We start from the raw sequence: 27,397 nt of genomic DNA on the forward strand, positions 1-27,397 counted from the left end.
AACCATTTGTGTTCATTTCAAGTCTGTTTGTGGATATTTTATGTCTTTGTGGACAATTTAGATCTCTTTTGTGGTTGCTTAATTACTTTTTGTGGTCATTTCATGCCTATGGTTAGTCATTTAACAACGCTTTGTGCTCATTTTATGTTTTTGTGCACAAGATACATCTCTTTGTGTTTACTTAAGAAGTCTTTGTGGATATTTTACGCGTTTATGTGATCATTTTATGTAACTTTGTTATCAATTTACATCTCCCTGTGATCGTTTTGAATCTCTACATGTCTTTCTGGTTATTTTATGTCTCTTTGTGGTTATTTTATGTCTTGTTGCAGTCATTTTGTTGTTAATTTACACCCTTTTTTGTCATTTTATGACTTTTTGCGGTCATTGAATCTTGTTTTGTGGTCATTTTACAACCATTTGTGTTAATTTTCCGTCTGTCTATTTATTTTATGTCTTTGTGGAAAAATTTAGATCTCTTTGTGTTTGCTTGATTACTCTTTGTGATCATTTTATGCCTATGGGTAGTCATTTAACAACACTGTGATCATTTTATGTTTTTTGTTACCATTTTATATGTCTTTCTGGTTATCTTTTGTCTCTTTAGGTTCATTTTATGTCTCTTTGTGGTCATTGAACTTCTATTTGTGGTTATTTTACCACAATTTGTTTTCATTTTATGTCTCCTTGTGATCATTTTAAATTGGTTTGTGATTGTTTTATGTCGCTTTTTGGTTATTTTATGTCTCGTTGCAGTCAGTTTATATCCATTATTTATCATTTTAAATTTCTCTATGGTTATTTTTTTGCCTCTTTATGGCCATTTATGACACTCTTTGTGGTCATTTCACCACTGCTGTGTTCATTTTATGTCTCTGTGGAACTTTTACATCTTTTTAGACACTATATGTCTCTTTGTGGTCATTTTATGTCACTTTGTGGTTATTTTATGTCACTTTGTGGTTCTTTTTGTGTCTCTTGGGTGCTTGTGCAGATGGGTCTGTGCCTTGTAGACCCATTGTGGCCCAATGATCCATGACTTTTGCTTTCAGACATGATTGAATTATGTGGTTGAAGTAATTCTTTCCTAGCTCAACATTATTACTTCCTCCTCTGACACACCCCATGTGAACATAAAATTATGCAGAGTTCCCCTGATGTGCTGCTTCTTTCCAAACTGCAGATAATAACTTTTAACTCACCAGATCTTCACATTGGACAAAGAAAAACACAGCATGAAAGTGAACCAGATTGGCTCAAACCTGAAGCAGCAGCAATACACAGCACTTACAACAGCTCACTTAGCGACCACGATGACCTACATAGCCTATACAGTTCATGCTAACCAACCACAATGCAGCAGCCACACTATAGAGGAACTTTCACTAACCCATTAAAATCCATTAGACGCACTTTCTCTATCTTCTTCCTGTCTGGTGCTAGATGCATCCGCCACCCTGTCACAAGCTAAGTGGTTCGAACCAAGTGTAGGTTTGTGGAGCTGGACACATTTTCCACATGGCAGGTATCTCTGGTGATTCTAGTGTTCATGCCACCAACACTGAATCCTTAACCACTAGAGGTTTTTATTTATAAAAGAGAACTTATTTGTCCTCTTTTTCAGGTTTAGTTCGGAGTTAGATGTGTCGAATTGGTCAGGAAGTTGTCAATTCTGCTTCAGAAGTGGTGCATTTGGATCTGACAAGGATCCAATGTCTGTACAGGAACATTTATGTGATTTATGCAACAGCTTTAACTCAAAGAAGGATGGGTGGGTCACTTTAATACCATCACATAGTTAATTTCCCGATTATTCCAAGCTTGTGTTAAAAGGAAAGCATGCCGTACATCCAGCTTAAAATGACATCTGCTATTTTATGCAAATAGCTAAAATAATGTATTTTCCTGTGTAGAATGAGTTGATAGTCAAATGCACAGATAAGGTGTCTGTTTCCCAGGTTTCGTTTTTGCATTATTTGCCCTCAATTCTCTTTAAAATCCAGTCTGATTTACTTATCCAGCTGTTTGCATTTCCATCTGGGAGCTGCCCTCTACAAGTAAAGTCCACTTGATAAGTCTGTTTCTCTTTGTTAGCAGTGTGGTTCGAATAGCTATTGGTAAGCAGTGATGAATAAGGCATAATGTGTTTGTGGCCACTTAAATACCTCAATATGGTCATTTAATTATACTGAAGACAAAAAGGTCTTATTAAGCATTCGTCCAGAACATAACTGAAGAGTCACATTTTAAGGTCAAAACTGCTGTATTTCAACCTTTTTGTAATAGAAAAGTCAAACTGACCACCAGATATTTGGTAGATAAGATTTACTGCATGAACCCCAAGTAATTTCAGGATGTTTTGTCACATTTTTACTCACTGTTGGCTCATTTTTCACTGCAATATAAAGTCCTGCACCTCTATGGAAACAGAACAACCATGACTAGATGTAGAAATAAGCCAGAAATGTTTTTTTATGTTATAAAAAATCTTTTATTTTGCAAAAATTGGAAACAAAAACTGTAATCAACATGTAAGAAATGGTTCCAAGAACCCCCAGTTGTTATTTAGACACTGGGGTAAAATGGCAGCATTACGTAGATAAATAGATATTTTACTGCTTCTCTTTTTTGTCTCTTTCTATACTTGTCCCTGATATGCTCTGAGTCAACAGGCTGCTGCATTTTAACCTTTTTATAATAGAAAAGGGAAACCCTTATTGGTAAATATTTAACATTGATTGATGTTGTATGTGTTGGCTCACATACAGATGTAGTCTTTCTTTACACACTGCCTGAACTGCAAGTAGTTTCTGGATTTTGTCATTCATGTTTTTACTCATTTTTCACCTCAATATAAAGTTGTGCAGCTTTATAGAAACAGCACAATCATAGTTATAAGGAGAGAGAACCCAAAAATATCTTTGTGCAATGTTATAATGCCATGAATCCTTAAAATGTTCAGTCTGATTATTAGCAAAATTTGAAAACACAAGCTATTTCCAAGTGCCCACAGGTGTTATCAACATGGAGAAAAATGGTAGCTTTACATACTATAGAAATTTTACTTCTTTCCTTTTTTATTTCTTTTGATACTTGTCCACTATCTGCTGTTTGTCACATTTTTTAGTCATCAAACTGCTGTACCTTTTTATAGTGGAAAAGTTGAACTCTTACTTCCAAAACTTTGATATTTTAGATTTTTGCTCACGTATAGACTTAGTTTTCCTTTACATACTGTCAATAAAGTGGGCAAACCAGGTTCTCATGACTCTCTCAATTCCCAGCAATCGCTCCAACTCCAGCTTTTTCACGTTATGCAACAAGACACTCGGTCAATGATAGGAAGAGGCCTGGGGCCAAAATACAACTTGCTCTATAAGCAAAGTTTCTTTTAAAATACGGAGTCATAATTGCTTTTCTGGCACTTGAAAGAAAATACAGAACACTAAACACATAAGTGCCTCCCGGACACTAATAGGGGCTTTCGACCGGGGTGGAGCCCGATCAGAGTCGGAGCCGGTGCCCGACTTGGCGCCGGTTTTTTGTCTTTCCACCACCGGAGCTGCGGCTCAGGGCTCCAAAAACTGGGGCTGTTTCGGGCACCAACTCGTTGCTGGGCCAGAGTTTGCCAGAGTTGAGAGCCGAGCATGTCACGGACAGGGGGCGGGGTGACATCTAAAAACATCTAAAAAGATAAACATAGATATGATCATCAACTTGTTGCGCGTGTTTAACCGCTAAGTAATCAATGCAAGCGTAGTCGAAGCTAAGTAGCTAAGCTAATGCTAGCACGTTTACTGTTAAGTATCCAAACGTCTTTGATAATTACCTTTCTTCTCAAACGTGATCGCCGGGCATTGGAACGGCGACGCCGATGGGTAACCCCTAACAGAAGGTTTTGCTGTTCAGCGATGGCGAGACACACTAGCAAAGCCATGAACACCACTCCAACGAAGTCCTCCATTGTTGTTGTGTGGGTTTCCGTACGGCGCGAACGCTGTTGAACGGCTACGTACGCAGTGACGTACACACGTTTTGTGGTGGCGCAATGACGCAGCTCCAACTTTGCTCCTTCCGAATGGAAACACAAACCGGTTCTGGGGCGGCACGAGATTTGAACCAAAAAAGCACTGGCTCTCAACTTTGAACCAACCTAGCACCTGGTGCTCTTTGGTCGAAAGCTCCTATAAGGCCTATGGTGTTTACTAATCTCTCAGACGTGTAAGAGCCAGATGCTGAAGAGCAAATGGTAATGTTAGTGTTTACGAACAGCATCTTAATGGTTTGTTTGTGCTGGTTGGAGGCTAAATGAGAGCAGACTCAGGCCCAAGCAGCCACCGGAGAGGAGTAAGATGCACAGAGCAGGGAACATGAGGGAAAGATCACTAATGACTGGAACTTCACTGCTATGTTTAGCGATGTATCATTAATAAATCATTACCTCATTAGCTTGATGACATCAACATGATTACTGTAAACAAAGAAGATCGCTGCAGAGATGGAAGCTGGACAGCCAACCAGTTCATTTTACATGTGTTTCTTGTTATTTTATGTCTCTGTGGTCATTTTATGGCTTCTTGTTGTCATTTTACATCTCTTTATGTCATTTCATGACTCTTTGTGGCCATTTTACAACCATTTCGGTTCATTTTTATTTGGTTTGTGGCTATTTCATGTCTTTGTAGACAATTTAGATATCTTTATGTTAATTTAACAGCTTATTGTGTTCATTTGCCAGTGCTTTGTGGTCATGTTATATCTCTTTGTGATCATTTTACACCTCTTTGTGGTCAACAAACCTCTATTTGTGTTCACTCTATTTTGTTGTGTCTTGTTTTGATTATTTTAAATTGGTTTGTGGTTGTTTTATGTGTAGTTTTGGTTATTTCATGTCTCTTTTTGGTTATTTTATGTCAGTTTTGTTTTATCATTTTACATTTTTTTATGGTTATTTTATGTCTCTTTGTGGTCATTTTATCACTTGTTGCAGTCATTTTATGTCTTTTTGTTGTCATATTACATCTCTTTATGTAATTTCATGACTAGTGGTCATTTTACAACAATTTTTGTTCATCTTCATTCAATCAAGTCTGTTTGTGGATTATTCATGTCTTTGTAGACAATTTAGAGGTCTTTAAGTTAATTTATCCACTTATTGTGTTAATTTACCAGTGCTTTATGGTCATTTATAGCTCTCTGTGGTCATTTTATATCTCTTTGTGGTTATTTTATACCTCTTTGTGGTCATCGAGCCTCTATTTGTGGTCACTTTACCACATATTGCATTCGTTTTATGTCTCCTTTTGATCATTTTTAATTGGTTTGGAGTTGTTTTATGTCTCTTTTTGGTTATTTTTTGTCTGCTATTGAGCCTTTTACATGTTTTGTGACTATTTTTTGTTACTTTATGACCACCTTTTGACTTTTTGTGGCCATTTTGCCACTGTTTGTAAGAAATAAGCAATGCAGTGCAATGGATAGTGCAATAATGTAGTAAAATACAGCCTAGCTGGTGTGCAAGCAAATGGATATTTACACATGCGGCGTAGATAGGTGTTTACAGATACTTCAAAAATAACTGAGAAATGCAGCCATTTTTTTTTCATACATGATAACCTCAATTTTTTTCACTTTTGCTGTTTTGGTTATTTATATCACACAAACAATCTTCGAAAAATCGGACAATGTTAATTACAGTGTGTTTTTGAGGATTTAAAGTTCAATTTTGCACCTATTTGCCATTTATCTGAATTCATATGCAGTTTTTATCACATGGTGCATCATAATTACCACAGCTGATTGTTTTTTTCCAATGAGAAACAATTGCAAAATGCTTAAAAATGAAACACACTGCCTCTTCTGTGAACTGCTGCTCTTTTAATTGGTAGTTTGTTAAGTGCCAGTGTTCGCTCTTTCTTTGGGCCTTTTTAGGTTGACTGCATTTTGAGTTTGGTTTCATTATTCTTGGATATTTCTGCATTTGGTCTAAATATCCTCAGATACATTTCAAATTTGTTTTTGTTTTTCTAAGAGGTTGGTTTTGGATAGGAAACCCTGGTATCCTGACATATTCTTTGGTATTCTTCTATGTGTTCTTTTGATCTAGGATTTAGTGTTTCCTGAGAAAACAGAAAGCTGCAACTGTCTTTGTCCCGTAGGTATAAGAGTCGAAGTTCTGCATAAAAATGTGATTAAGTCAGAGCTGCTGTGTTTAACTAAAGGACAAATTATCTGGTGTTACCTACAAATTTTGCTGGTTTCGGCTTCTGTTTTTCCTCCGCCGTGCAGGGAGACAGGAACTGGGTGTTCGCGTTCTCATGTTGATTTTGCGTCTCATTTGTCGTTTGATTTGCAGAATAACTGAAAAGCCAGACTCGGAACAATGGAGCAATGATAGCAGCAGTTGTGCACATTGCTGCCACAGATGGTAGGAAGCCATAGCGCTGGTTATAATGTGCTGGTTATAATAATAATAATGATAATAATAATAATGATAATGATAATAATAATAATAATAGAATAAAATCAAATAAAAATTAGGTACAAATAAACTCTGTGTGCAAATGTTGGCAATATTGCAGTACTGTCATATGTAAACAGTCAAGGAATATGTACAAAATATTGCTATTTCTAGTTATTGCAGGTGAGTCAGTGATTTAGTAGCCTGATGACCTGTGGAAAAAAACAGTTTTTTAGTCTGGTGGTCCTTGCTTTCACACTCATGTAGCATCTGCCAGACAGCAGAAGTGTGAAACGTGTGTGCTGTGGATGGGTGTGGATCTTGGTGATGCTGTGAGCTCTCTGTGACTCGGGTGGTGTAAATGTCCTGTAGTGGGGGGAAGGCTGCTCCACAGATGGACTGTGCTGTCTTAATGACACGCTGGAGAGCCTTCCTGTCCTTAGTGCTGCAGTTCCCATACCATACGGTGATGGAAGTGGTCAGGACACTCTCCGCTGTGCATCTGTAAAAGTTTCTGAGGAATTTGGAGAATACTCCAAATTTCCTCAGCTTCCTTAGGAAGAACAGTCTCTGTTGAGCCTTCTTGATAATCTGTTGCGGTGTTGTGAGTCCAGGAGAGGTCCTCGCTGATGTGAGTGCCGAGGAGTTTGAAGGTCCTCACCCTCTCCACTTGAGTCCCTTTGATATGTAATGGGGCGTGTTGGAAAATACTCTATTAGAGGTAAATTCCTGCATGTAATATCCACCTTGAGTAGACTTACATAAGTTTTAACAGCAACATTTAGTTTAAGCATTAAATTAAGGTAGTTACTGCTGCATATTCAGCTAGTTTTAAGTACTTTGTGTACAGTTATCTATACAGGGAGAGTAAATAGGTATGAAAAATGGTTGTATGTGTTATAGGAAACGTCAGAAGGAAGCACAAATTTATTTTCAGTTTTTGAACTTTTTCTTAAGGCTTGGAATTTTTTTTTTATCGAAATAAAACCACGTGAGAGAAGAAGAAAAGAGAAGAAAAAAATCACTGTTAAGTGGAGCTGTTAACAACTCATAGATATTAAAAACTTGTGCTTATGCAATCGATCATTAAGTAAGTGGTAATTGCCAATACGTTTGCTTGTAGTGGGACCATGTAGTTTGTTGGTTGAACAAAATTTTTGTAGAAGTTGGCGTAACTGAAAAAGATTGATGCAAACTGTTGCATTCATTTATTGTTCAATCAAAAGGGCTATTGAAAGAATAGTTTTACTGATGTTGCACATCAGTAATGTGCACATGTTGCACATTGCTGAACATATACAAAAAAGCTAATGGCCTAAAGTACTGCAAGAATTGCATACAATTGCAGAAAATTTGTGTAAATGTGTGTAGATTCAGTAAATAAATAAATACAAGGTGCAAAAGGTGTAGATATTCACAGTTTCTGCAAATGTAACAGTGGGTAAATTACTAGTGAGTAAATTAAATTAAATTGTTTTGAATTGGTAGTAAGCACTCAGGTCCAGGCAGTTAGTCCATAAAAGCATCGTTCTTTTTCCCCCTCATGGCTCTAAATTAATATTCCTGTCATTGCACATTTGAGAAGAACACAAATAGAAGATGAAAAATGATGGCTGCTGCTATACACAGCTGCTAACCAATGTCACGTTTGCTTGATAGAGGGCCACTGCGGATTTGTTTTATAAGTTCAATGGTGTGCGTAAATGCGATATGGGCTAAAAGTGAGAGCATTTACATGCGAGCAGGCTTTTTATGTCTGTGGAAGTTAAGTGTCTCGGGTTTAATGTAAAGGATTAGTGCTTCTGTTTGGTTTAAATCATTATGTTGCTGTGGCTGCTGCTACTGTGTACACGAGTGTGTGTGTGTGTGTATGTGTGTTGGTATTGCTCTACTTTACACCGAGTATAATGAGTGCCCAGACCTCAGGGGTAGAAAAGGCTTTAACAAACAAACAGAGCGCAGAAATCAGTTGTCAAGCCAGCGCCTGGATGTGTGTGGATTGTAATGATGCGTACACGCTATTGTTAACGCTTGTGTTATTTTACCGGCAATAATGTATGGTCTGTTCTAGAAAAAAGGGCAGCTTTACATACTATGTAGATATTTTGCTACTTACGTTTTTGATGTTTCCATACTTGTCTCCAATCTGCTTTGTGGAAACATGGCCTGCAATTCAGCCAAGATGTTTCAGAATTTTTGTCATTTTTGTCAGCTAAGTCAATAATACCTTAGCATTTGTGCAGAGGACCATAGAAGTTTTGTGTTTTTACAGAATCTGGATTGAGCAATAGCTTTATTTTTGGCTATTTTTAAGATGAGACTTGTAGAACTAGGTTAGTTTTGATGAAATATAACAATTTTAAGTTCTGATTTAGTTAAATTTCCTGATGCATGAGTAGTTTAAGGACTGTTGATATGTTGAAATTGACGTTGTTATTTTACTGGGATTAATGTACGACATGTATGAAATAAAACCAACAACAAAATAAACAAAGGCAGCTTGACATACTATAGACATTCTACTTACATTTTTGATTTGTTTCCGTACTTGTCTCCAATCTGCTTTGAGGAAACACAGCCTGTTCAGCCAAAACGTCTCAGAATTGTTGTCATGTAGCTATTGGTCACATCTAAGTCAATAATAACTCAACAGTTGTGCAGAGGACCGTAAATTTTTTTTGACTTTTTGCAGAATCTAGATGGAATAATGGGTTTATTTATGACTATTTTTAAAATGAGACTTGTAGGACTTGTTCAGCTGAAAAGTCCAGGAATTTTTGTTGCGTAGTTGTTGGCCACACCCAGTCAGTAATGGCTTTTCTGTTGTGCTGGAGAACATAGAATTTTTTGTTTTTGACAGAATCTGGGTCGACCAAACGGTGTATTTTTGGCTATCTTTTCAAATGAGACATGTAGAATAAAGTGATTTTAAGTTCAGATTTGGTTAAATGCATGAGTAGTTCAAGGACTGTTGGTAAGTTGAAATTGAAGGTGCTATCTTACTTGCACTAATGTACGGCCTGTACCAGGAATACTAGTGCAAACTATAGATATTTTGCTGCTTACATATTTGAATTTGTTTCCATACTTTCCCTGTTCTGTATTAACACAGCCTGCAGTTCCGCCAAAAAATCCTTGATTTTTTTCTTGTCATGTGACTGTTGGTCCCACTTGGGTCAGTAATGGCTCAACAGTTGTGGTAAGAAACATAGAATTTTTATTTTTTTTTTTAACAGAATATGGGTAGGAGATATGGGTAATTTTTGGGTTTTTTTTTTAAATGTAACGTAGAATAGAGTGGTTTTTATGAAATATCATGATTTTAAGCTCAGATTTGGTTACATTTTACTCTGCTTAGGACATTCTACGACTCTGTGGTAGCGTCTGCTATTTTCTATGCAGTGGTCTGCTGGGGAGCAGGGAGCACTGAAAGGGACAGAAAGAGACTAAACAGACTGGTCAGGAGGGCTGGTTCTGTCCTGGACTGTTCCCTGGACTCCATAGAGGAGGTGGGTGAGAGGAGGATGTTGTCAAAGCTCACATCCATCATGGACAATCCCTCTCACCCACTGCATGACACTGTGGGGTCTTTAAGCAGCTCCTTCAGCAGCAGACTGAGACATCCACCCTGCAAGAAAGAGCGCTATCGCAGGTCCTTCATCCCATCTGCTATAAGACTTTACAACATCAGCATCACTGGCTGATGTTAACATAAACTGGACTATATCATTACCACCCCAAACCATAAAATTTGCACTGACATTCTTGCACTGCACATCTCTGCGCTTTTAAACTTTATTTTTATTTTTATTTTTTCTGTTAAAAAATTTTGCCACCCTTGTATATATTGTAAATAAAGCTGCTGTAACAATGTAAATTTCCCCTGGAGTGGGGAGAAATAAAGAACTTTATCTTTATCTTATCTTATCTTATCTTTATTTCCAAATGCATGAGTAGTTCAGGGAAGCTGAAATTGTTATTTTACCTGCATTATTGTATAGCCCATCGCTCTCTTTTCAACTTCTGTAATGTAAATACGGCTTTGGCTGTTCTTACAGTCTCTTGGAGCGGTGAAGTCATTATTTTCAGCTGACTGCTCAGCCTCGTCTGTGGCTCCGTTAACAACGTTATGTTGGCAGTGTTTGTTCAGCAGCTGTTTATTTATTTATTCTGCTGACCTGAGGCACCTTACATGGCAGAAATTGCCTCCCGACTTTTAAAAATGTAGCCTGCTCTCATATCTTATTAGGGCTTTTTTCTGAGGTTGGCGAACACAGAGAAGAGACAGGCAAAGGCCAGACAAAGGGATGTGACACCACAGTGTGAAATGTGATTTAAATCCATTTGATTGTGAATGCACGGACTGCGAAGTAATGGGCTGAATGCTCAGTGTTTAGTGTGTTTCTGAGCAGCAACATGCAGTTTTCTTGGGTGTCAAATCCAATTTTACTGTTTTTTGGTTTTGCATGCTAGTTGTAACACATCTTCCCTCTTTGCTTTTTAATCCAAAGTCCTTACAGTACCAAGAGTGCATACAGTTTGAGAAAGACTCTTAACAATGGAGTTAATGCCATGTGTGAAGACTGAACCTCGCAGGGATTTTAACCATTAACCCTGGCAGTGTTTGCCTTTCACACACTGACCCACAATGAATAACAAAAAGAAACATGGATTGTTGAGTATATATGCCCCACTAACCACCATGCAAAGTTCCAGTTTTAAAAATGACACTTGAATGTCAGATATTTACTCACCGTGGACTTATTTTTCACTGCAGCTTAAAGTCTCACACTTCTATAAAAACAGCACAACCATGACTAGAAGTATAGAGAACAGAGAAATGTCTTTGCGCAATGACATAATGCCAAAAATCCTAGTTTCATTTTTAAATGAATGTTCATTTTCTTTGATTATTTACTAAAAACATGGAATCAATATGTCCAACATGTTTTCAAGTGCCCACGGATGTTACCAATACTGAAAAAAATACCAGCTTTACAAACTATAGATATTTTATTGTTTACATTTTAAATATATTTCCATACTGCTCTGTATAAACACTGCCTGCATTTCAGTTAAGAAGTCTCAGATCAGATTTTTAGTGATGTGACTGTTTAAAAAATTACACTTGAATGTCTGTTGGGATGTTTGTAACTTAAGCCTCTGAACCTCAAGTAGTTTCTGGGTGTTGTTTTGCTCCTGACACATTTTTACTCACTGTGGACTCAATGTTCACTGCAATATAAAATCCTGCATCTCTATAAAAAACAGTACAACAATGGCTAGAAGTAGAGAGAACTAAAAAATGTCTTTGTGCAATGACGTAATGCCATGAATCACAATATTTTTCTAAAAATGAATGATGATTTTCTTTGATTATTTACTAAAAAAAAACCTGAATCAACATGTCCAGCAAGTGCCCACAAGTGTTACCAACACTGAAAAAAATAACTTCCCAAACTATAGATATTGTATTGTGTACATTTTTAATATATTTCCATACAGTCTCACATTTTTTTGTGAGATGACCGTTCATCACACCCGAGTTGGTCAAAGCTTCACAATTTTTTGTATTTTACAAAATTTAGTTGGAGCAAATTATTTATTTTTGGCATTTTTTTCAAATGAGACATACAATAAAATGGTTTTGATGCAATATCACCATTTTATTCCATGTATAACTTAGATTTGGCAATTCTTCCCCAAATGCATGAGTAGTTCAAGAACTGTTTCTGGCTCTGATAAATGCTGTAACTTTGGTACTTTTTAAAGAAGACATGCCTTTCAAACTCAGCTGGTTAACTGGTATTAATGGGCAAACACATAAAACCTTTTGAAAAAATAATTAATTGCTTTTTTCTAAGGTATCAAGGCTTAGATTAAACAATTTCATGATTTTTTTCCCAGAAATATGACATTGATTTTTCAATTGACTCTCTTTTTTGTCTCAATGACTCATGTGCCAACTTTGAATCTCTGCTTCATCACTACCAGAAAAAAGACTTCACCTCTTTTTTTTAAACTGTTGAAACTATTGCTCATAGAAATTCTCTGAAAAGACGTGGTCAATGTTGAATTGATCAGTAATATATACTTAGGAATTATTTAGGGAAAAAAGAGAAGTCAGTATTTCACACCTTTGTATTATTATTTTTTCTCTATTCAGTGGCTGATTATGAACGTTGTTCAAATGTAATTGGTAATTTTTCAAAGAGAAAGAAGAGCAGCTTGCTTTTACTTTTATGGCAAGTTGCACCTTTCATGAGTCCAATAGTGAATAAATAAATGAAGACAAGAGTGAAACCGTCACTACAGCACAACAGATACAACTTTCTGTATGTTAACTGTGTACAGTATATTGTACACTATCAACAAGAATTGTACACTACAGAAGTGCACCAACAGGAGAACACTTGAAACTTAACTTGAAACTTTTCATTTAAAGTCAGTTAAATGTGTCCCAAATGATTCAAAATTGTCAAACTAGTCCAAAAAGATTCAAAAATAGTGCAAAATGACTTGAAGCTTGTTGAAAATTCAAAACCTGTCCAAAATGACAAAAATTGTTTAAAATAACTCAAAAATTTGTCAGGAATGACTTGAAGCATGTCCAAAATTACTGAAAAATGGCACAAAATTAATTAAAACTTGTGCAAAATGACTAAAGGTTTGCGTAAGATGACTTCGGGTTTATCCGGTATAACTCAAAATTGGTGCAAATAATGACACAAATGTTTTTTATTTCCTCTCTTTCTCTGCCTGTTTCACCAACTTCTGCAAGACAACATGCAACCTCCTGCATGTTTATTCTCTTAACCACCTTAAAATCCAACTGTAAAACTAGAAACGCGTGTTGTGTAACCCTTCTATGTTATGTGTGTGTTTTGTGAAGTTGCTGAAGCCTTTTTAAATCCCAGGTCTTTTCCCTCACAGACCAGTCGAGCCATATCTCCAAACCTTTGGTGGCTTTTTGCTGTGACTTTCCTGCTTTCTCCCCTTAAAGTAAAATGCCAGGGCTGTGCTTTGTGACCCATCCTGCTGCTCCTTGTTGCAGCTTAAAAAAAAAAAAAGACCTTTCTGGGGTTGCTTTCAGTTCCAGCTGTGGGGTTCAATTGTACGCTACTTTGCAGACTATTTCCATCTGGATTTCCAGGGAAGTGAGCTTGGGATGCTGTGACATTCAAGAGGCTTTGAGTACGCCATTAGTCAGGCTACCTGCTGCAGAGAGATAGCAATGAACTCCTTCAACCCCTTTGAAACGCCAGGGACCGTACAACCCACAAAGCGTCTTAGAGCTGCGGCGCTGATCGGAGGCCAGCCTCTCTTTCACGGTGATGCTGGCGTTCACGCATTGTGGGGGGAGCTTGCCGGCGATTCCAAATCAGTGTTTATTCTTGGAGTCTTTATGTGTGCCAGCCCCGAGCTGTCCTCCCTCTTTGAAAAGAGGGGAGAAAACGTTGGCTCAAAGCCCACAGGAGCCGTGAAAGCACCTTTAAGTTGTTGTTTACGAAATGCTTTTGTTTTCCCAGTGGTGCTAAACACACCAAAAATAACCTTCCATTTAAGGAGTTTCAGCGTTTTTGGAGGTCATCAATGTTTTATTGTTTCTGTGCACGCCAAAGTGGAAGTGGCATGGAGATGGGATGATGCATTAATTATGACTTCCTGGGGGAAAAAAAACAATCACCTTTACCCACCTCTCACCAAAAACTAATTTAGAATTCCTCCGTGGTCTTGACAGTGCGCTGATGGTCCTGATACTGCAGAATTAAGCGCTGCAAATGAAAAGGTTTGATCCGAAATGGTACATCGGTGTCGCACAGATATGAAGAGTCTGACAAAATGATTGACACTTCAGAGTCTCATAAGCTATCATAGAAACTCAAAGGGCGGTTAGTGACTTATGTCCTTGGGTGATAAAATGACAGTTTTTTTTACAGGTATCCCCTCAGTTTGATGAGTTTCGGCTGCATGTGTTGAAGCTTTACCTTGAATTTCACTTAAATCGGTTAGAAATGAATGCCTTCGGTGTGAATGTACAATCTGAGGTGCCAGTTTTTCAGTTCAGTAGTTTTTTGCAACTCTGCACTCAAGCAGGAGTAAAAATCTCCATTTTAGTGACCTGAAATGCCGTTTATGTGTGGATAAGAGACCCCGAATGTAAAAATTAAATGTTTGCTGTGTAAAATATCTGTTTTAGTGTTCAGATGAGTTGCAAAGTTGTGACCTAAAGGATAAACTTAAGGCGAAGTAAAGAGTTCCTGCACACATTCTCTCACTTTTTAGCATCTTTGGTTTGTTAAGCTTTTAGAAAAATGTGCTTTTTGTTTCTTTTATGCCCCAGTTGACTCACCCCTTGTGTAACAGAACTAGGAAAAACAGTTGCGCAAGAACTTTGAACAAAATCTTTTAGTTTTTCACAGGTTTATTAGTCATAACGTTTTAGCAGAGCTGTAATTAGCCTGTCAGATCATACCTGCGTATAATTTGCGGCTGACCGCAGAGAAAAAGGTGCTGTATTCTGGTCTTAGTGGGCAGAATTTAGCAGCTTTATTGCTTAGAAATAGCCATTCGAAAGATTTAGAGGCTTTATTATCATATGCAGCAAATTGTGCAGTAAAATACTTCGTTCTGTGTCTCCATTTGGTGTCGTGATTGATCTGTTTACACAGAAATACGTTCATTCAGACACACAGAACACTCATATCTACTTGTACATACAGGTTCTCTCCAGAAAGAAGAGAAAAAGTTGAACTGAGGTGCAGCTGCAGTGCATTTTGACTTGATTTTCATTTCTATTTCTAGAAAAGGCAGAATAGCTGGTACTAATAGTAATGTATATTGAATTATCGTTATTGCAGTCGTAAGAGAGAGGAAGATATTTGAGATTGTTTACTGTTTTTATGTACATCTACCACATTTACTGTCAGAATTTAATGGTCGCTCGGGGCAACACATACCTCCGAAAGGCGATAAAATCACAGCCAAGTTAAAAAACCATTGAGAAAAACATGCGCTAATGCTTTTGAGTGTTTCTCATGTTTTGCCCGTTATGTGATGTGTTGAGTTATCAGATGTTCTCCTTTGAATGTCTCTGGGAACTACCGAGAGGGATTCCCAGGAGGCTTGGGGGAAATTTTCAACGTGTCTGAGGAAATTGTGGATTTTTTTTTCTTATCAGAAAATCATGTGCAGGAGGCTATAATGTTCCTGTTGCACACAAAACAGTGTGTCAACAAATAAAATACAATTGATCAAGACTTCCAGGAAGTCTTGGGGCTCCAGAAATTCAACAGCTGTGGAACAAAGTGGCAAAAATAACACATAATTTAATTCTAGTTTATTAAATGTCACATGCAATCTAACTTCTGGAATAAGACCATTGTGGTGCATCTGTACATGCAGTCTATATGCTATCATTTTAAAGTCATGTGGGTGCTCTAGAGCAGAAGAGAACTAAGAGAAACTTGTTATCCCAAATAGGACCCCGCTGTTAAAAGGTCAAGTCCTTAATTAAATTCCATTTAGACAGAACAATTTGTCTGATCTTTCCTCCTTCAAATAGGTGTTTGAGGTTTAAAGCTTGAGGTTTTATGGTTAAAGGAACATGTAATGTTTACTTTCTTGATGAGAGTTGGATTAAAAGCACCCTTGGACTACATGAAAACTTAGTTTGAAATCAGAACACAGTTGAATTTAGATTTATTTTTTGTACAGAGTGAACAAACACAGATCTCACTTACTATTTAGTGAGCTTTGTTTGGACATTGAACAGAATCTTTATGCTTGTCATGGTCTTGAGTTATGTTCTCTTTATTTCCTGTTTTGACATTCCCTTGTTACCGGGGGCACGCTGGAGAACCCAAGCACAGACACAGAAACTGGCAGACAAGTAAATAAAGGAAAGAGTTTTATTAAACCAGATAACTGAACCAATATATAAATGGAGAACCAAACTGGGGGGACAGAACTAAACCAAACTACTCACAACTCTACAAACCAACACTAAGAATGCAAAAATAGACATCTACAAAACTAAAGTGAATTAACAATACTAAGCTAAAGAGGAGTACTCACAAGATGGAGGAACTGACAACAGAGGAGGAAGACAGGCTGAGGGAATCCAGGGGCAGACGGAGACGAGACAGGAAAAACAGGCCGGAGACTGAAGCAGGGCTGGTGAGAATGCGGTAGGAAAACTGAGTCCATGTGGGGAAAATCCAGGAGGGGGGAAAACAGAGTCCAAAGGTGGGGAAGCAGAGTCCATGTGGAAACTGAATCCAGGAGGGCAACAGAATCTATGATCCAACAGGGACTAAGTGAATGCACAGAGCTTAAATAGGTGGAGGTGAAGTGGAGAACAGGTGAACAGAGTGAACTAATTTCTGCAGCTGATGTGCATTACAGCAATCAGTAAAGTGCAGGCAGGTGAGTGAGACAAGGGAGGCAGACAGACAGACGCAAACAGAGGGAGCCAGAGGGACAAGACAAGGAGAGAGAGACAACAGGGAGAGAGATGACAAACAGAAATACAAAAGAGACAGATGACAAAGACAGGAGGAAGAAGGGAGAAGAAAGAAAAGAGGAAGAAAGAGAAAGAAGGGCAGGAGCTAGAGCAGGATCATAACATCCCTGCCTTTGTGTGTCTGTTGTTGTTTCATTTCTTCCCTTTGTCACTGTTTCCCTCCTTTTTAACCGCACTCATTGGTTTCACCTGTTTCTCATCTCCTCAATCAGGTTTAAGCGCACAAATAGTTATAGTTGTGCATTTTCGTTCTTTGTCAATTTCTCCTGTTTGATTTTCTTTGTCTATTTGTGGTTTGCATTTTGTTGGGTTTTCTTACACTAGGTTTATGTTAATTGCATTGGTGTTTGGGTTTTCTCTGGGTTAGTTACTTTTATTATTCGCTTAGACCTTTAGCTTGGATTTTTCAATATTCTTTTGTTTGCCTCCCACCTTTTATATGCAACTGTAGTTTGATTTGTCTTTGTCTGCATTTGCCTCCCTTCCTGAAACCCCCCTGAAGTGTTAAATTACCATACAGACATGGTAGTACTTTAAATATTCTTCTGTACTGTCAGCGAGAAAGCAAATAAATGTACTTCAGATAGTTAAGTAGCTGCATTAATATTACTATTAGCTGAGATTAGATTGTAAAGATTCCCTTCAGGCATGTTCAACAATATATAAATGTATTCAACTTTGACAAATAGAAGCATATATTTGAATTGTTCAAGATTTTTTTTTTCTCAGAAAAATGTTCAGTTGTTTGAAATGCTTAATTCTAAACATCTGCTTGACAGGAAGTGGTCACATATGGACCCAGGTGCAGAAAAAATTAAATAACAGGGGTAAAGATACAAAGGGCAGCTGGTAATCCAGGGAAATTAAGTCCATGGGTGAAGAAACTAATACAAAAAACATGAAGACACGAAGACTGGCAGGCAGGAGATGGACAAGATTCAAAAACTAAACTCACAAACCGAAATCTGAAGAGGAACATGAGGGAAAACCTGATGATTAACAGGGATGGTGGATACAAGGGAACACACAGACAGACAGACAGACAGACAGATTCACAGACATGATGACTTCAACTGTAACGTGTGGGACACACTAAAAGCTGATCGTGCTGGTGTGTTGGCTGGACATGACAACCGTGTTAGCTGCCTGGGCATTACTGATGATGGCATGGCAGTTGCAACAGGATCCTGGGACAGTTTTCTGAAGATCTGGAATTGAAGCCAGAAGATGTTCTTTTACGCCGATCATCACATAACTCGGCCACGTTAATTGGAGGAGTAATAAACTGCGCAATACCCAATACTGTGACCCTATGCCTCCTCAATCCAACCGTGGCTCACAAAAATTACATCCCAATAAATGAAAGAAAAAATAGATAAAACTGCATTTACGACTTGAAAGAAACAGATTTTCCCCATGACCGGAAAGAGAATGAAGTAGTAGGAAATAGGAAACCTATTTTTCACCCAAGAGTCTGGGAGGACATTTATTCTTGAAGATAGGTTTCAATGTCATTTGCTGTTTGGTCGGGTTTAGGGACCAAAACTTGTTGGTTAGGATTATTAAAACACATGGTTGTAGTTAAAGTACAACCCTTTTACTGCATGTTTGCAGCTTTTACTCCATTTTCTGGATGGATATTAGATTCTCGTCTAATATGACAGGTTGGCTGAAAAGTAAAAGCAAAAGAAATGCAATAAAATAAATGAATTTTTGTGACGTATTTGTGATACGTCACAAACAAATAGGATTCCTCAAAACATAATTATAAATGCAGTTTAACACTTCAGTATTTTACCTCAGTGTCATTGTATTGCTTCTAATTTTTTTTTATCCCAGTCTGACTTATTTTTATTTTTACTAAAATATAATGCTTAAATCTTATTGCTTTTCTATTTGGCACAGTATTTATTCTCATGAGCAAACTCTCGCTGATGTCTAATGGACAAATCCTGCATCTATAAATATGCAAATATTTCCCAAAGTTGAATTACCGAAAGCAAGATCCCCTCAGTGTTTGACTAATATGGGCCTAAAATTTAAAGTGTGTAAGTTACCAGTTGGACATGGACTGGCCTCTAAACTGGTTGTACGTCAAAAATCGTGCTTGTAGATTCACAAATTGCACTCTAAACACACATCGTTCTGCACTGTGATGGTTCTAAGTGTGTGTGTTTGAGAGAAAATGAGAGATTGGGTCCCACTCCTGTAGATTATCTGGGGTCTTTTCACAGATCCCCGTCTCATTTCAATGACAATGGCAGATCAGTGTCAATTAGTGCTGCTGTCTTTGCGTTGTGATCCAGAAGGTTCACAGTAAAGCTGGCTTTTAACCTCACAATACGTGGCGACATTTAATTACTTAATGCAACCTAATGCATCAAGTCTACTGTCTGTTGTCTACTGTCTATATGTAATGTTGTATATGTAATGTGTGTGTGTGTGTGTGTGTGTGTGTGTGTGTGTGTATATATATATATATAGAGAGAGAGAGAGAGAGAGAGATGCTTATTCATAGATATATGCTTATTCATAGATATAAACACAGTGTATTCTCAATATTTTTCATTAGAATGTTCCCTAAAGATTTTGTGGTTTCCTTCTCTGCCCCCTTCATAATGTCAGTCCTCCCTCTGGCTGTTCATTTATTACGATGGGTTCTGGATTTGACTCTGTGTGTGTGTGTGTGTGTGTGTGTGTGTGTGTGTGTGTGTGTGTGTGTGTGTGTGTGTGTGTGTGTGTGTGTGTGTGTGTGTGTGTGTGTGTGTGTGTGTGTGTGTACACGTGTGTATGTATGTTGGAGGTCAGTGGGGAGTGAAGCTCCTCATAATCCCGTAATCAAACCAGCTGCCACCAAACCCAACCCCCAGCCTCCATACCTCGTCTTCCCTCTCAGCCTCCCTCCATATCCTCCTTCATTTATTCAGTTTCTTGATTTCTGTCAGCATCTTCCTGTTTTTATGATATATTCTGACACTCTCGGGTCTCCCTTCCTTCCTTTCTGTGTCTTTTCCTTCTTCCTTTTCTTCTTGCAACACTTAAATTTTAAATAAAGGGATTCATTTTTATCACTGCATAAGCAACAGAAATGAATTTACCAATCAATATCAACAGTCAATATGTGATTTAAAGTAACACCTCAATAGCAATATGTTTTTTGTCTTACTTGTGTAACTTTAAGGTCGGATATTATAAAATAATAGTAATAATAATAATAATTACCATATGTAAAAAGATTAAAAATGTGGACATTATTTACAGTTTGGTTTTGCTTTGTTCCAATTAAAATCTAAATTAACACTTTCTTTCCTGTGATTTTACTAGATATTATCTAAAATTTTTCAGCTGTTACTTTACTGGAAAAAGTATGTAAAGTAACAGTTGAAAAATTATGTAGCATTTTTATACTTTTTCCCCTCAGTTATTTGCAAATATTTGTAAAATAACAATATTTTTGGCTGATTTAAATACAGCGAAATACTGTGATTTTCCAGTCAAACATTGTTTGTCATTGCCAACAATTTTGTCATGTTTTCTTCCACTTAATATGTAACTTAATAATTCTTCTCTCCTATTTATTTCTGAATTTATTAGATATTATCTGTGATTTAACGAAACAGGGAAAATCTGCAAAATAACAGTTGAAAAAATTATCTACCATTTTTCAGCTCTGAATATAGATTTTTTTTAATTATTGGCAGACATTTGTAAAATAACATTTTTCCTGATTTAAATACAGTAAAAATAATGTAATTGTTTAAAAAAATTATTTTTTCATGTGGACGCTGTTGACAGTTTTGGCTTGTTTTCTTTCAATTACCATGTAAATTAATACTTTTTGTCTTGTGATTTTATGAGATTTTATCTGTAATTCAACAAAGCAGGGAAAATCTGTGAAGTAACAGTATTTAATAAAACATATTTACCACTTTTCAATCCTCAATGTACTTTTTTTTCTATTATTGGCAGATATTTGTAAAGTAACAATATTTCTGGATAATTTCAATACAGTGGAAACAGTGTAATTTTACTGTCAAATTTTTTTTTTCATGGGAACATTGTTAACAGTCTTTCATTTAACATTAAAAAAATCATTCTGTCATTTTAAAAAGTGGGCAAAAATAACAGTAAAAAATGATTTAAGACACACACACAATATACACAATTTTTCTTTTGGTTACTGGCAAACATCTGTTTGTTTTCATTTTTTTTTGCTGATTTAAAAACAGTAATAATAGTTTAATTCTATAGTCAAACACTGTAAACGAGCAAATTAGCATTTATAAAAATAAAGATTTTCCATGTGGTCAGTTATTTAAAGTTTTGGTTTGTTTTCTTTTGAGTAATATGAAAATTAATACTTTTTCCCCTGTGATTTTACTGCATATTATCTAGAATCTAACAAAACAGGGAAAATCTGTAAAATAATAGTTGAAAAAAAAATAACAGTAATGAATTTATTTATTTTTCATTCCTTAATATACCTATTTTTTCTTTCAATTAATGGCAAATATCTGTAAAATAACATTAGTTTTTGCTCATGTAAATGTAGTAAAAAATTTGTAATTGTACGGTCAACCACTGATTTTTCATTGTGGACATTCTTTATAGTTTTGGCCTTTTTTTCCTTTTGGTTCACTGGTAAATTAATACTCTGTCTTACTGGGGTTTTTTTTGTTTGTTTTTGCTTTTTCTTTCTTTCTTATCCTCTTCCTTTCCATGTATTTTTCTTATTGCAACACTTTAATTTTACATTCAAGGAATCATTTTAGCTAGAAACAGGAATCTAACATGAGCAGTCACTATGTTACTTGCAGTAAAACCTAAATGTCTTGTTTTGTTGGTTCCTTCATTATTAATTACTCTCTTCTCTGGCTTCACAGTTGTCTCTTTGCAGTTTTTAATAAACCTCCTTCACACTGTTGCCTCTATGTCCCTTTCTTTCACCCCTCACCCTCCATCCATGACTGTCATGCTCTGTTCTTTCTTTCTTCGTGTAATTCTTGCCTTATTATTTATTATATATCAGGTCCACTCATGTGTTGCTTTTTTCCCCCACTTTTATTCTCTTTGTATCTTCTGTTTCATCCCAGCGGTGCCACCTCACACTGCAGTTGTGTACATTCTTTTATGGCTTTATTATCCAGCTTATGGATCCAGATTGCTTTACTGTGCTGTGTTTATATCCAGAGTAAATGAAACCTATTTCTTGTCCGTGGATGGAGTGGAAGTTGTCATATTTGTGGGGGGTTGTGACCTGCTGTGATCCATATGAACTCATTCTGTGGGCTTCTGAGAGGAAACGGCAGCTGTGGCACATTGGATTTGTGACCAGTCTGAAGAGATGATGTTTCTCTCTTGTTCAGTCTCATCCATGAGGCTGGAAAACAACTTCCTGGCTCACGAAACCAATGTAGATTTAAGAGGATCTGTTTGGTCTTTCTTACTGTAACATATGATTAAAGAATTGCATCAGCTTGGGAGTGATTGTGAAGTGGATTTCTGATGAACACAGATACTGAGGGGTTATAGTGGATTTTCTTCTATTTTCAGCCTGATGACACATGATGACTAAACACAGAGTCCACAGTCATGCACATTCCCCTGTGAGGCTTTAGGCAGCTAAACGCTCATGTTAGCATGCTAGGATGCTAACAATGACAATGCTAGCATGCTGATGTTGACCATGTGAACCATCTTAGTTCTGCATTTTAACATTTGCTATGTTGTTTTTGCCCTGATTTTGGCACAACATGAAAAATCCGAAGTTCACCAAAGTCAGCAGGCTTCTCGTAGGGGAAAAATACAAAATGATGTTGAAATGACGAAATCTGCATAAAAACATGCATGCAGCTGCTTTTATGACAGATATAACTCAGTTAAATCACACATGCATTCAGGAGAAGCACTTGCATGGCTAAAATCCATTCGTCATCCTCATTCTGTCCGCAAAGGAATGAAGTGTGTCTCAGTAAAAAACAATAAAAAGAAAAAAAAACACTGATATTGAACGGTCTGCAAACTGGTAGGGCATAATGTTCACTGTCATCGTGTTTTTTGCTCCTGGCAGCTAAAGCATAACAAATGTTTTAATTTTGTTGCATAGTTGGTGAAGCTGTGGAGAATAACTGATTTTGATTAAATATTTAAGGCGACATTAAAGTCTTGCATGAGAAAATTTGACACGGCAAGCTGAGCCAACTGTTGTGTTAGCTTTTAAACAACTGTCTGTTTGGTGTAAACAGATTATATTTAACTGATTGGGTTTGTTATGCCAATATATACATTTGCTAGTTTTGTTGGTTTTGGTGCTCTAAGTTAGTCCTGTGTGTGTTTTTTTGTGAAGGTTTTGATCATTTAATGCCGTTTTATCTGATTTTGGATTTAAAAATGTGCCTCTCGATAGTTTTATATATATTTCCTTCATAAATCTATGATTTTAATCTTTTTTTTTTTTAAGTTGAGATGACTTATTATAGACTCATTTTTTGGATTTTATGTTAAAATTATTACAATCACTCACATTAAAGTTGAAATATTCCACTGTTACTCATTATAAACACAGCTTTTGTTGCACTAAGACTAAACTAAATCCAACAAAACTAGTTCTAAGAAGATATTTTACTAAAACTAGAAACTTGATCTCCATTGCATAAATTCTGACATAACTTCTGTGAAAATTTCAGTCTGGTCACTACAAATTTAGCTCCAATTACAGTATTTAAACTTTTGCCACTTTCAGTCCCCTATAAGCTCCTCTTCCTCTCTTGATGAATTTAGATAGCACACTGAATTATGGTGCGTCGTCTTTGACTGTTATTTTGTTTGAAAGCAGGTTTAAGCAACTGCTGGTTGTGTGATTTTTTAATTTCTTTTTTGCTGTTCCCAGGAGGCGTTTTGACTTTTAACTGCCTGCAGCATGAGTTTGTTCACTTCAGTGACAAAATAAGGAATTTAAAGGCAGCATCAAATGTAACGTCATGTTCTTTGTCAAACACAAAGCTGTTTTGAAAGAGATTTTGGGTATTTTTTTTTTTGGTATTTATTCCTCACTTATATTTTCATGTATGTGTACAATGTGTTATAACAAGTAGAAAGCTACACTGCTGCATATAAACTGCATATCCCCTGACATGATGATGACCTTCTCACCTTTATTCTCTGGCTTCTATTCATTTATCTTTGTCCCTTTATGTTGCTGTCTCTACTGTTTTCTGTTTATCACTGTCCTTCTTCACCTTCCTCACTTTTTGCTTTACCCGTTCTGACTCTTGTTTTTTTATCGCTTTCTCGATCTCCTGACGCTTCATTTTATTTGCTAACCAGTTAATTTACCTATTTTCTCCTCCGCTCTCTTCTTTAAACCCTCAGACGGCGTCCACAGTATCTCAGCCCAGTGTGTTCTCCGCGTCCTCATCATCACCGAGGACATGCTGGGCAGCAGCGTCACCGTCCGCCTCCAGAACATGTCCCAGGAGCACTTCCTGTCGCCGCTGCTGGGTAACTTCCTGGAAGGCGTGTCGGCAGTGCTGTCAGTGCCCGTCGAGGACGTCTTCATCTTTAACATCCAGCCGGACCTGGACGCGGCACCGGGAGGGATCCTGAACGTCAGCTTCTCGGCTGTGCTGCCAGGCGGACACTTCTTCCCCTCCGAGGCTCTGGAGGAGCAGCTCTACCTGAACAGGCCGAGGCTGACGTCACTGACGCAGATGGAGGTCAGTCCACGTACAAAACACACTCACCCATGTAGAAATCAGTCTTTTAAGTGCTTCATTTTGGTGTAACTACACTGTAAAAAAACTGAATTCTGGTAGAAGGATTTATGAAATATACAATACCAGTCAAAAGTTTGGACACACCTTCTCATTCAATGCTTTTTATTTATTTGTATTATTTTTTACATTATAGATTAATCCTGAAGACAGCAAACTTATCAAAGAATACTTATGGAATTATGTTGTAAACAAAAAAGTGTTAATATGCAGTATTAATCTTAAATAAAAAACATTGACCGAGAAGGTGTGTCCAAACTTTTGACTGGTAGTGTGCAGTAAAAATATTAGCAATATTGTAGAAACAGTTTCTGTGATTTTGCTATATATTATCTGTAGCTTAACAAAACAGGGAAAATCTGTAAAATGATAGTTGAAAAAATACTTTCCATTTTTTCAATCCTTAATGTGATATTAATATAATACATATGAATGCTTAACTTTTCATTTGATTAATGGCATATATCTGGAAAATAACAATATTTTTGCTGATTTAACCCTATAAAACCCAGTTTTGCAATAATACATCAGTTTTATTAGTTTTTATGATTAGTTTTTATTATTTGTATCTAAATAAATATATGTTAAAATAAATATACATTATTTTTGTATTTGTTTCTGTGTTTGGGTTTTACAGATTTTGTGTGTATGTGTGTGTGTGTGTATATATATGTGCGTGTGTGTGTGTGTGTGTGTGTATGTGTGTGTGTGTGTGTGTGTGTGTGTGTGTGTGTGTGTTTGTGTGTTATTTTTGCTCTTTTTGATGTTTGGGTTTTACAGGGTTAAACACAGTATAACAAAGTAATGTCACCATCAAGCCAACAAAAATTAAAAGAATGAATTAATTAAAATTAGTTTTGGACTGTTTTCTTTTGGTTAACGTAAATAATTTCCTTTTTTGTCAGATTTTTTAAAAAATATTTATTAACATAAAAGGCAAAAAACCTGTAAAATAACAGTTGAACAAAATTAATTTCCACTTTACAATCCTTAATATACATTTTTTTCCAGATGAATGTCAATATAACAATATTTTTTTGTTTTAAATACAGTGAATTTCATGTTCGAACGTTAAAGAATTATCATTTGTAAAAATACAGATTTTTTCATGTGGGCATTATTTACAGTTCTGTCTGATTTCTTTTAGTTAACATGTAAATCAATTTAAAATTTGTAAAATACCAAAAAAAAGAGAAGATCTGTAAAATAATACTAAATTCTTCAAAAAATTATTACAATTTTTTAAAATCAACTTGACAAAGTCAATTCTTTACACCTTAAAGAGAAAAGCAGACAAATGTTGACAAGCATACAAATTGCATTTAAAAATAAAAGTTCTATTTTTTAGTTAAAAAATCACTAACTTGATTTGATAGTCAGATTTTAGTTTAGTTTTTGCCTCAGTGCAAACAATAGTGATTTAAACAAACCTTTAGTTGCAAAGAAACAAAACTATGAATACTAGCAGCTTTATTTTATTCTTGTATTTTTGATAATCTGACTTTCCAATAATTACTTTTCAGTTGCAAAATGTGCTGTTAATAGTGAACCTTTAACACTAGAGATTTTTTTGTGAATGCATTTAGCTCAAACAATGTGGAGACTTGTGCTTCAAGACGGTCATCTGAGCACATTGCATGTGAACTGATAATAATACAATACAGATGAGCAGCCATATGGCTTCATGCAACGATACACAGATATGATCGCTGTACATTCTCATGCATGAAATCACACCTGGATACAGCATGCACATCACTTACATACGTTTTAACAATCCCCGAGCATCTCGACAAACACACGTGCAGAGAGGTGCTTCGATAGGAGAGGACAGCTGAAACCAGGAGGTGAAAAGATTTATGACGGGGTGAAAAAGTGCACAGCGGTGTGAATGCTGTGTGTATATACGCAGGAGCTGTCACACAAACACATGCAAACTGAATCTATACTCTCTTACTGACAAGAAAAGACATAAATAAATAAATCAATAATAATAATAAATCTGAACCAATGACCCAAACAGCAAACAACAGCAGTAAATCATCATTTCTGGAGGGTTGGTTTTACAACGCAAAGCAGCGTAATGTTTTCAGACCAGTGAATAAAGATGGATATCTGGACAATGACTCTGTACTGTGAGCAAGCTAATTCAATAATAAAATCTAATAATCAAGGACTTTGTCTTTGACACCCTTTATTCAGACCTACTTTTTACATGGCCAGCAGTATTGGAAATCTAGTGAATCTGGTGTTGTTTTATAATATATTAACTAATAACAAATCCCACTCAAATCAAAGTGATGGCTGCTCCTCTATACAGAACCTGAGAGACAAGACCCAGGGCTGATAAACTCTTATCTGTGTGAGACAGCAATATTTGGAGGCCAGTCAGTATTTTTTGTCATCCTAAAGCTTTAGTCTCATCTGGATTATGATGATTTGACAGTAAGTGGACGATGTCGACACAGATTTTGGATTGGAATCGAGGTGTATCGTTAGTAATAGAGATTTGGTTTTGTGAGGCTACATCTTATCCTCTTTCTATATCTGATTGTCTGCAAATGTATTACTACAGCATGGTTATATAAGCATGATGAGGTTTTAGCATTAGCACGGTACCATGTAACTATGATGCAAAAA

General features: G+C 36.5%; 1 protein-coding gene across 4 annotated transcripts in view; it reads left to right on the forward strand.

Moving 5' to 3' along the window:
• The window catches only part of celsr3 (cadherin, EGF LAG seven-pass G-type receptor 3), a 216,416-nt gene that overhangs the window by 17,239 nt on the left and 171,780 nt on the right, over positions 1-27,397 (forward strand). For all 4 annotated transcript variants that reach the window (XM_055013004.1, XM_055013000.1, XM_055013003.1 and 1 more), the window contains exon 2: positions 24,357-24,700. In XM_055013004.1, the coding sequence (XP_054868979.1) occupies positions 24,357-24,700 (344 nt within the window). The remainder of the gene's footprint in view (positions 1-24,356; positions 24,701-27,397) is intronic.

The sequence above is a fragment of the Amphiprion ocellaris genome, chromosome 8 (genome assembly GCF_022539595.1).
Source record: "Amphiprion ocellaris isolate individual 3 ecotype Okinawa chromosome 8, ASM2253959v1, whole genome shotgun sequence".
Lineage (NCBI taxonomy): Eukaryota > Metazoa > Chordata > Actinopteri > Pomacentridae > Amphiprion > Amphiprion ocellaris.